This window comes from Thalia democratica, chromosome 1 (assembly GCF_965202585.1).
Source record: "Thalia democratica chromosome 1, ktThaDemo2.hap1.1, whole genome shotgun sequence".
In the NCBI taxonomy this organism is placed as follows: Eukaryota; Metazoa; Chordata; class Thaliacea; order Salpida; family Salpidae; genus Thalia; species Thalia democratica.
Window position 1 is genome coordinate 69,339,493 of NC_139165.1, and position 11,979 is coordinate 69,351,471.

Here is an 11,979-nt window from a genome sequence, read left to right on the forward strand (position 1 = left end):
CATACTTTTAACCAACTTTCAAAATACCTAAAAAGTTTTAAATTTTAAATCTAATTTATTTCATCAAAATATTTATTGTGAATTTATTACTTAAGTTCTTGGGTACTAAAATATATACTATAAAAGTTTTAACTTGGTTGTAGAAAAAGGGAAAACATACTTAATTTAGCATAACTTTTAAAGTCAGATTCACAGTGGGCTGACAATCAGCTATTGACGTTTTGGTGACTAGAAAATCAAACAAATAATTATACAATGTTAAATAGAATTGGATTTGTTTATTTTCAAAACTGGCTTTATTTTTTGCTGCTATTTTTGAAGTTAGGTAAATTGAAGTTCAATCCTTTTTTTTTAAACAAAAAGTTACTTAAAAATGTTGCAGAATTTTACTTCAAAACTAAAAACTTATAAACTACACTAAAATACAAGTTATCTAAATATATGCCTATTTAGAAAAAAATCTTGAACACAGTATAGAGTTCATAAAAGTAAAATAAACTATTTTGAGAATTTAAAAAAAAAAATTATATCAAATTTTTTGTTTGTAAATTAAAGAATACCTTGGGCACTTAAAGGGTATATTGAGGGTAAAACATTTATAAAATCATCATCTGATTTCTTCAAGGATTAAGCTCATATGATAAGGATAGTCTTTTCTACACTAGACAAAATCACAAACAATTCTTTATAAAAACAGTTGACAACATAATTGGACACTAACATATGTTGCTTGGAAATTTGGTTTTCTGTGTGGTGCATATGTGTCATCGCAAAGGTCTAGCCTTGCATCAAATAAATTATTTTGTACATACATATTAATAAAACACTAAGTTTTCAAATACAATTGTTTGACTTCAGTTTGTTTATTGTAATAATATCTTAAAAAGTAAATTAAAATGCACATTAAATTAAGCAAAAACTTTTAGGATTGCTACATCACTAAATAAATCATTAAAAAATATGAGACACACTAAATTTGCATAAATGTTCAAAATTATTTAAAATAAAAGCTTGAAAAATGTTTACAATTACTAAAAAGTTCATTTTGTTTATTCAAAGCTAGATTTGAGTTTAATTTTAAGATCTTGTGTTTTTCCATATTGCAGAGAGTGTAGCAAAGTTTTAAATTAACTTTTTTTTGTTCGTGCTAAAATTTCCCAGTTAATGCTAAATTCTTTATTTCTATCTTTCAAATCCTAAATATATTTTGAAAGCTATATGTATACAGTCATGAACTTGTTTGTTTTTTACTGTTCAAACTACTATTTAAAAGTTTAACAACTGTAATTGAACTTAACCTTAAAAAACACTTTTACTTGCTTTTACAAGCAAACACAATTACCCAAAGAACTTTAACACAAACAATTCTTTAAAACACAGTTCAAATTTTGCAGACATAGTTTTTAATGTACATTCATGATAATGTTTGTTTTTTAATTATTTTAATTACTGTGATAAGAATTTACTGTGTGTCTGAAGTTTACTTTAAAAAAGCACTTACTCCAGGCTGATTTTGTCCAGTGAAAAAACAAAAAATAAAATAAGAAGTCTAAAAATTAACTTTATGAAAATTCTATGAATAAGCATATATATTTTTTGATGTTATTGTGCCTATTTACTTTATTTTCTTTTAAATCAAACATAAAAAACTAAATAATATCTTAAGCTTTAAGTTTTCAAACAACTTATCTGTTCTTCAATAAAATCTATCATATATAAAAAATTATAAAATGATTGCAACCAGATTTTACTATTCTTCAGTTTAAGATATACTCATACACCTCATATTTTTAGTAAAGTTTTTTTTTAAGTAGATTTTGTGTAGTTTTTGCAAACAATTTATTCATAAAATTTGTGAAGTGTAAAAGTTTTTTTTTTAACCGAAACACAGCAAAATATAGCTGTATTTGACATTATATAACAACTTTAGAATATAAGTATTAAAACTAGTTTTGAAATCTAGTTCTATGTACATCACTTGGTTTAATTTTCTGGTCACAAAAATATTAAATAACCTCTTGACACCCTTCCCTTCACAGCCCTTTCTGATAAAACTTCCTGAGTTGCAATATATTTGAATTTTAAAAACCTTTTGAGTTAAACATTGCAAGATCAACCCCCATGGTCGACACATATAAAAAAAATAGTAATCTAAAAACATTTAAAAATTTAAACACCATTTAATAACTTCATACTTACCTTATGAACAAAAATTAAAATTAATACATTATCTTGTTGTAGTAGTGAGAATTATGTTTTTGTACCTTTAAAAGACTTTTTTTTATTTAAAAAATAAATGAAAAAAAAGTTTTTAAATTTTAAACAGCTGAAAACTTAGTAAAAGTGTGTGATATTTCAAATGTATTTTAGATTAGAACTATACTAATAAAAGATTAAAATTTATAAAAAAAAGAATTAAAAAGACTTTGTATTAGAAGTTTTGATATGTTACTATATAAATAACTTTACATAGTTTTTCCATATGTAATTTTTCTAAATATCTAATAGAATCTTAGTTTGCTGTATTACCATAGTTATGAGAAATATGCTTAACGAATTTTGAAATATACCCAATGAAAAAACTGACCTTTTCTATTCAGCACAAGTGTTTTTTATCGGTTGACTAAAACATTTTTTGCTATTTTGAAAAACTACTAACAAAAAAGTCGAATACTTTTAAAATATATTTTTTATTTGTTTAATATGTTATCTAAAGTTATATTTTATTAATATAAAAATTAAATAAATACTTTTTCAGTTACTTAATTAAACGCTTTTGAAATTTGTTATGTAAGAAAAATGTTAGTTTTTGAGTAAACCAATGATGTTACTTAGGTTTCAAAACTGCTTACAAATATAGAAATATAAGGAGGTGTACATTGTACAGCAAACACTTTGTTATTCAAAATAAAATTCGTTATAGTTATTAATAAGCTATTGAAAAATAAGCTCATTCTTGATTATTAAAATAAAGATGGCTTACAGTTTAAACTAAGGGTTTATAATGTATTTTACTTTCGAAAGAACATTAAAAACAAAAAAAAATTAAAGTTTCCACGCAATTCTAAAAAATCTTAATTCAATTAACAAATCTATTTGTTGTTACAGTGATCGCTTTTAAAAACTGAGAATTTTTTAGATAAAGTGTTTGCATACTTAATTTAAAATAATACTTGTTTGAATTCTTTTTTATTTTTGTTCTTTTAATATACTTACAGGGTGTTTAATAAATATTTTTTACGTCAACTAAGGAACATGTTAATATCAATTTTATTTGTATCATGACTATTTTTGTTTATAAAAACGATTTTTTTTCAATTTTGTACCTTTAAATAAATACTTGGAATTAGTAATACTTAATTTTACTATTATCACAATTTTATAGTTTTAGTATACAGCCTTTAATTGGGAAAATACCCTGTAAAGAAGAAATATTTTTTGATTAACACATTAATTTATATACAAAGCATTATATTCATTTAATTGTTTTTAATTTTAGTTAATAATTGAGACTTCTATATCTATGTGTAGTAATGGTTTAACATAAAGATAAGTAGCTGTTAATTACATGAAGCTTTTAATTCACCTACAGGAGTTTAAACCCTTTTATCTATGGTTTACAAGTATGTTTATCTTTTTTTTTTTATGGTAAAAAAAAATATTCTATATCCTGGGTTGGTAAACCGTGGCCTTCGGACCACATGCCGCCCATAGTATACCAATCCTTTTTTTTTGATTCGTCATGATAAGTTATGCTCAAGGTAAATGTTTTTTAATTTATACTCAGAAGAAAAAGTTGTAATTTTTGCAAATGAACCATAGCAATGTTTTTTTAAACTCATGAACCCAGGAAATTTTGTTTGGCTATAAAGTAGCAAACTATAATTTTAAACAATAGTCTGCTATTTTACTTTATTAAAAACAAACAAAATATTTTATTCAACAGTAATATAATTCAACAATTCCATCAGTTTTTAACCATTGTAGCTAAATTAAGAATTTTTAAACTTTTATAGTCTTATAAATACATTAAGCAAAAAACAAAACAAAAAAGTATTTAAAATTCTTAACAAAAATAATAAAATACAACATGGGAGCAACTTATAATTTAAACAAGGATTATGAATAATCCAAGTCTTTCTGCTTTCATAACTTTAATTTGTTTAAGTGAATGTAGATGGCTTCAACTCTGACTCGGTTGAAAGTATTGTTACAACTTATTAATATTTTGAATATCATTTTATTTTAAATTTTTCTACATATTGTATTTTCAACTAACTGTTCTGATATTAAAGATCTATTCTTGGCTTTTAAAGTTGCTATAGTAATTCTCTTTGGCCGATTTTTGATATGTTCACTTCCACACTTTGGAGAATGCTCTTTAATTCTAGTTTGAAAGTTTCACTAATACAACTGTTTGAGCAACATCATTCATAAAAGTTGAGTGATTTACACAATTAAATGCTGTAGAAGTAGTTTGAAAATAACTTTTGCAAGTTAAACAAGATTTAACTTTATTAATATAAACATTCAAATGTGCTCTCAGTTTAGTTTTTACACAGTTGAGCTTTTTAAATGATCATTTAATTACTATCATATTTTTTAAGAGTTTTTAATTTTCATATAAAGAATTTCTAAAATTATGCTGCCACAAAAAGCTATAATTTGTAAACCTGTCTGCAGACTAAAAAAGTTGCCAACCCTTAGTTTAAGTGGTCTGTTTTTTTATTCCAAATCGGAACAATATAGCTAAGTGTTTTTGTATTTACTTGTTATAATATATATTTTATTTTCAACCTATTTATATAAAATTAATATTAAGAAAAGTACTTAATTAACTCCTTTTACAGAATTATACTTGATTTAACATTCTAGACATGGATAAAAAAATTATAGACCAGCTCAAGCACATTCACACTTTGTAAGTTAAGTGTATTTAAACAATGTTTTAAAATAGTTATGTAAATTATGCATAGTAGTAAAATTTGATCAAATTTTGTTTTATAATGTTTTAAATCAACTTTGCTTTTGTTTTATTAATCCAACTGTAAAAAAATTATACTGTTTATAAAATTTTAACTTGTTTTTCTATAGTTTAAAACTTATAATGAAATATGTTTAGTATAAGCACAAGAATCTTCACAAAGTCTTAAAACTTAAATGTCTTTTGGTGTAAAATTTATGATACTTATTTTTTGGGTGGGTGTCACTTTTGCACAAATTGAAAAAAAAAATTATTAACTTTATTTTTTTTTTTTTTTCACCACTATCTTTACCTAAGATCCGTAATTTTTTTATTTTTTTGAATTATTTTTTAAATGTTTTTTTTTTACTTTTTTTTGTTGGTCATTTTTACTAGGTATATATTTTTTTTCTATCACCTTACCTTCAGTCAGTATTTTTTTTCCCCGTTTTTTTTATTAGCTAATTTTTTTTTTTTCTCTAGTTTTTATTTTGTAATTTTTTTTTTATTATCACTATTACCATTTAATCTTACCCTTGGTTGGTAACATTTTTTTTTACAGTTTATATTTCTTTTTATTTTAAATATTTTTTTACTCTTTGTTTAAAAATGACCCTCCATACAAAAGTGTTCCCTTGTGCTAAAGTGACTTGTTCCCAATTTTTTATATTGATCAGTATGTAGCAGTGGCGTAGCGTGGTATTTTGGTCAGGTGGTGCGCAAATTTTTTTCTCAAAAAATCCTCTAAATTAAAATTATTGTAATTATCTATAAAAAAACTTTTAATAAGTAATATAATTGAAATAAATTTATTAATTAAAATAAGTTCGTTAAATGTTTTAAAAAATATTTATATATTACAAAATTAAATAATTAAATAAAAGTATAAATTTTATTAGAATTACTTATACTTGCAAAAATGTAAACTTACTAAATAAAAATTGTTTGTATTACTTACAGTAAACTTTATATCTTTAAAAATTAATATATTCAATAAAACAAAAGTATCTGTTTTATTTACGAAAAAAATATCAATCTCTTTAATATACAATACAACAGTGATAACAACACCTCATTGCACATAATATTAATAAAGTTACACAGAAGTTAAAATAGACCAATTTTATAAGTGTTATTACAGTTTATTACAACTTTGTAAAATACTTAAAAGTTGATTTTTAAATTTAATTCATTTGATTGTATTTGTTTAAAATAAAAATTACAAACAAAGTTTATTTCTCATAGGCCGATACGCTTTCTCTTGATGTTTACAAAAATAAAGTTTAGAAAACTAGCAGTAGTCTTAACGATGTAGCATAAAAAGAATTTGTTAAATTGTTTAATTTTTCATTAAGCATGAAGTATTTTTGTAAACTTTTTGTAGAAAAATAATCTGCCATAAGGTTATACTACAGCGGTGCGCTATATTAATTGCGTGCTTTTTGAGTCTAAATTCTTATGAAGTTAATGAACTTATAAAATGTCTCCTTATGTAGTTTTTCATCAACATTGGTGCGCATTTGCAATTACGCACCGAATCAGTATATTGAGTAATAACATATACTTTCCTAACTTGTCACTAGTTGGTATTCGAAATTTCGTTAAACTTTTTGAATACTAGATATACATAGTTGAAAAAAGGCAAATTAAGCAGAAAAAATAAATTATAAAGGATAAAGATATTACATTCTTTTTTTTACATTTTTTATTTTTTTGGGTGGCACGCATGCGCCAGTGTCCCTCCCCACGCTACGCCCCTGGTATGTAGTACTGAAATATCCCTATATATTTCAATTAAGAAAAATAAATCTTAGGTTCATCTATCTTTTACCTTTTGATATTTTTATAGACACACAATTGTTTTTTTAATAATTATAGTTATGTTGATTAAAAAATTAAAATACATTTATCTCACTTAGTACAGAGTCATCATACACTCAAGATATTTTGAAAATCTCAGGATAACTCAAGATATTTTGAATTTTGTTTTATAACTCAGATAATTTTGTTTTTTATGAAAAACTCGGGATAGTTTTATGTTTTTTGGTAATCTCACAACTTTTTTTTTCTACATTTTGAATGAGATTTAGTTGATTTTTTTAAATATTTAGTTATTTTACAACCAATTTTATTGAATAATTTGATTTTATTAACCTTTAAAAGTTAAAATAAGCTTTTTAAAACATTTAAAAAACGCAGGATGACTCACTTAAGACAGCTTATGGTCACTCAGGACAGTTTTTATTTTGACTTAAAAAGCAACAATCCTGTTAGTACCAAAGTCACATTAATGGGGGCTAAACTGTAATTTTTATGAGAAAACTAAAAATTTCAGTTATGAACAAGCACCACCTGGGATGGTCAAAGAACAAGAAGAAAGACCTGAAGATTGTATTCCAGAAACAGAACAAAACAGAGAAGCAAGAGAATTTCTTGCAAATGCTCCTAAAAAAGGACTATGGATGCCCTTAGGAAAAGAAGTTAAAGTGATGCAATGTAAGTTTTTTTTTCATCTCTAGTTTTTGATAACAGAGCTTGTTTCTACATATCATATTTTTCATTTAACATAATTTTCCATGTTTGTCTGGTTGAAATTTTTGCTTACATGTTGTTTTTTTTTTACCAGTGACATAATGCACAACGCTTTATTAGTTTTGGAAATAAAAGTTATAAATGGTTATTATGAAATATATTTAAATGTCAGGGATAGCAGTTAAGCAAGCATTAAGAAATAGGTTTTAGGTGTAAAAGTTTAGGGATATATGAAAAGTCTGATAAAGTATATTGGATTCAAGTTTATTTTTAAAGACTATTGAATAGTTTAGTATTATGCTTTTAGTAAAATACTATTATTTATGATTAAAAACATAAAATATAGTTCAAATTCTTAAACATCTAACTCTAAGATAATTTTAAAAATTACATATTTCTTGATACTAAAAGTTTTAATCAATATTTTAAATAAATTTAAATAACATTTATTGAAATGAAAATCTCTGATTAACTTACTACCTAAAAGTTTAGCAACAAACATTGTTTAAAGTTAGTAGCAATTACACCTTGTTACAATGTTATCTATAAGCTATTATCATAGTTTGTTAAAATTGATTTTGTCTTAAATTATTAAAATGCTATCTTTAAAATATTTTAAGTAGATTTTGCAAACAAGTAGATACAGTTAATATAAAAGTAACTCGAGGCTAAGTGTTAGATTAGCATAAAACGTCTTTTACGCAAAAGTGACCATTTTTATATTTGTTTTAAGTTTCTGGTTTTCAAAAACTATAAATCAACTTTAGTAAGTTGTATTGCCAATAATTAGATATTTTTTAATTTTAGCCTTAAAGAACCACAATACAAATCTATGTTAAAAATAAACTTAATAAAAACTGGTATTTAAACAGATAAATCACAATAATTAAAACTGTAAAAGTTAGTATGAATAAATAAATTATACTTAAAATCCGTAATAATTTTTTTAGGTATGTATTTAGCTTTGTATTTTTAAATTAATATTAGTAAAACTATTTACTTAAAATGTTCTGAAGTTTATTTAATTTTTTTAATAGCATTCTATGAGTTTAATCATTAAAAAAAAAATTATGGTAGTAAATTTTTATGGTTTTAATAAACAAAAAACTTTCATTAACTTGTTCAAGTGCATTATAAAATTATTAGTTTAAAAAATTATTTTATTTTAGTTCTAAAATACTTGAAAAGATAAAACTTTATATCTGTGCAAAATGACATGCGTATTTGAACTGTTCCCATGTTATAAACTACTTTTTATCACAGATGTTCTTGTGCTAAAACTTTATTTCAACTAACAGCGTTTCACTGCTCTCAAATAAATTTAAGAACAGATCTACGGAGTCTATAAAATATTAACACACATTAGAAAAAAAGCAGAAAAAGCATGTATAATTATGTATAGTGTTTATGTAGGTAGTAGCAGTGAAACGTCGTTAGTTGAAATAAAGTTTTAGCACAAGAACATCTGTGATATTTATTCCGATAAGCTTAGCTTATCAGGATATCCAGGATTTAACGCCTTTTAACGTTACATCTTATAAACTACTTTTTATCGATATTAGAAAAAAAAATTATATAAAAGTGTTTTTGTTATAAATGGATTAAATTAACTCATTAATAATAATAAATACTTTGATAAAAAATATGAAAAATATTAAATTTTAACAAAATAGGTTATAAATATTATTTTTTTTCAAATGTTAGAGATTTGGTTTTGGGATTAAGAGTAACTTAATATAACAGTTTAATACTTATTATATGTTTTTCTGTTTAGTTTTGTGTATTTTATTGATTTTTTTTATTGGATATGGCTTAGTTTTCGTAAGTTTATTAAGTTTTGATGCTCTAGAATTTACTTAAAGTATAATACTATTTACAATCAACCTAAGTTGTTTTTAAATAAATCATTTTGAATCTAAACTTAAGTTATAACCTTTTAATTTTTATATAACACTTCTAGTTTAAATTCTACTAATACTATTACTATGTTTACATTTTTATTGATATTAATGTTTTAGCTTATCTTTGTTTACAGTAATTTATTATAACAATCTTAGGTTGGCGTTGCAAGAATTACGGTCATCGAACAGGTGATAGAGAATGTCCATTCTTTATGTCCGGAAATGCAGCTTCTGAAAAGTTTAGAGAGGTAATTAATAAAAGATACTTTTTGTAACTTATTTTTGATAAATATTTTATTATTGAAGAAAAATCAACATTCATTTAAACTGTTTACTTCTTAAAATACAAGCTTTGTATAAAATATCAAAACTATTTTTATATACTTAACTTGATCAACTGACATATTTTCTGTACATTACAATGGACTTACTTTTTACAGCTTCTTATTGGAATTTATAGAAAGTCTTGAACTCTTCATTTTCTCTCTGAACGTTCTCGCTTGAATCTTTGAGATTAAATACTCTGTTATCTTGTTTTTAAAATTTTAACCCTTTCTTTTAAATAAAAAGCTAATAAACTAAAAACTAAATTAATAAAAGTCTCATATTACAATCAAGTTGAATGGAATTTGCTTATTATCAATGAATAAAGTTTTACACTATCTTTAAATATAATTTAAGTTTAACTTTTATAGCTTTAAATGATGTAACTGAACTATTTATATCCGTTCATCTCACAGCTAATACTACATCTACGTGAAATCAAATCTAGTTTCTTATAAAGTTAATTTACTTCCAGCAATTTGAAGACCCTATGCACACTCTGATGAAGAACAAGAAGAAGAAGACTGCGGAGAGCGCGTCCAAGCTCAAGTGGCTCAACGACATCCTCAACAAGTCCTCCACCTGCTCCTCATCCAGTGAAGACGAGTCCAAGAAAAAGAAGAGGAAGAAAAAGAAGTCGAAAAAGAAGAAGGATAAGGTGGTGTGGGTTGAGAAGGAGGTGAAAAGCAAAAAGCGGAAGAGGAAGAGAAAATCGTCGTCATCCGACTCTTCTGACGAGGAAAAACCGAGAAAAAAAGCTAAAAAGCACAAAAGTAAGAAACATTGAAAAAAGTTGTTTCATTATTCAATTTGATTTAATAATAATAGTATAAAGTGTATTGCTAAGTTGCTTAGATCCATTATAAGAAAATTTAATGTGATACATTGATTTATTATTTTTATACGTTTATTGATTAAACTTTTTTAACAATGGTAAGTTTAATTGTTCACCTACTTTTTATATGCATAGTAATTTTTTAGATAGTAAAAATGTGTCAAAGTTTTAAATTGTACTAATTTTTGCTCTTAAAATTAGTTTTTATTCTTAAACAGAAACATGTTTTCGTAATTATTTAAATCTAATTTAGTAACTTTAAAGTTATTTTCTAAATGTCTGTTTAAGTATAGTTTATATGTTAGCTTTTTGATTTAATTTAAACTGCTTACATTGTTGCAAAAAAGCATTTTTATAATTATTTATAAAAATATTTTAAATTGAGTTATAATTTCATGAAAAGTATTGATTTTAGTTATTTTTGTTTTACACTGTTTTTTTTTTATTGTTTTAATGTACTAGATTTTTAAATACTTGAGTAAGTTTTTTAATGATTTTAGAATTTAAAACAGCTAATTTTAATAATTATAATTTGTATAAAATAAATTATTTGTTCAAATATGATTAAAATAATTTTTTTTTATTACACAAGTGATTCTCCATGTACAAGGTAAACAGTGTTTAAACTATTCTAAACTTATTATTTTACTTTAAAAGTAGATACTTTTTAGTTAAGTTTTAAATTATAGCTCTACGTTATATATTCTTAAACTATGGATAGCCGCCATAATTTTTTTAGTTTGAAAATTAGTTTTGAAAAAACAGCCATAATTAAAGTTTACAAATAGACTCTTAATTTTAAACATTTAGCTATTAATTTAATAAAATTTAGTTATTTCACAACAGTTTTTCATTTATAGATATGTTTCTAGTTTAATTTTTAACCCGCAAAAGGCTTTTTCATTACAAATCAGGCAGGCAAAATTATTTTCTAGCAAATCCGAGCCATTACTATTTGAAAAAACCTGATATAAATTATTATAAAGAATGATATATATTTGTTTTTGCTTAGTGTTAATTAGATTACTTTATTTTGTCTGTAGTTTATTTATTATGCTTTATATGATATACTGTAAAATAATGTGTTTTTGTGATTCCAACTAGTTTTTTAACAATTATCTGTTTAGTTACGACTTTCCCAACCCATTTTTATAAAATATCCCCCTTTTACTAAATATTTCCCTTTACTGTTTAACTACACATTTACTTTTTTGATTTTTCACTAGTTATTGCCCCCTAATAGCCAAAATTGCCTCTAAAGTGCCGATATTTCCATTTTAGGAAACACTGCTCAAAATTATAAATACTATAACTATAATTATAGATTTCTAATACATTTAAATGATGAATAATAAGATATTGAGTTAAAATAACTTCATTCCAATAATTTTATTTATTTTTCACCAAAAAAAAAACTTTTTATA

The 11,979-nt window shown here is 23.7% G+C and overlaps 1 protein-coding gene across 1 annotated transcript; it reads left to right on the top strand.

Annotated features, from left to right (window-relative positions):
* Positions 1-3,510: 3,510 nt before the first annotated feature.
* Positions 3,511-10,712, top strand: LOC145833682 (retinitis pigmentosa 9 protein-like). The gene is made up of 5 exons (XM_082940833.1): positions 3,511-3,623; positions 4,851-4,921; positions 7,299-7,459; positions 9,553-9,644; positions 10,196-10,712. Exons 2-5 carry the CDS (start codon positions 4,878-4,880, stop codon positions 10,505-10,507), a joined length of 609 nt encoding a protein of 202 aa, XP_082796959.1. The 5' UTR covers positions 3,511-3,623; positions 4,851-4,877; the 3' UTR covers positions 10,508-10,712.
* The last annotated feature ends 1,267 nt before the right edge of the window (positions 10,713-11,979 follow it).

Excerpts from the sequence above, each read along its gene's own strand:
- LOC145833682 (XM_082940833.1), top strand. The coding sequence starts at position 4,878 with ATGGATAAAAAAATTATAGACCAGCTCAAGCACATTCACACTTT. Across the intron at positions 4,922-7,298 it reads CTCAAGCACATTCACACTTT|TTATGAACAAGCACCACCTG; the intron begins GTAAGTTAAGTG and ends TAAAAATTTCAG. Across the intron at positions 7,460-9,552 it reads AGAAGTTAAAGTGATGCAAT|GTTGGCGTTGCAAGAATTAC; the intron begins GTAAGTTTTTTT and ends TAACAATCTTAG.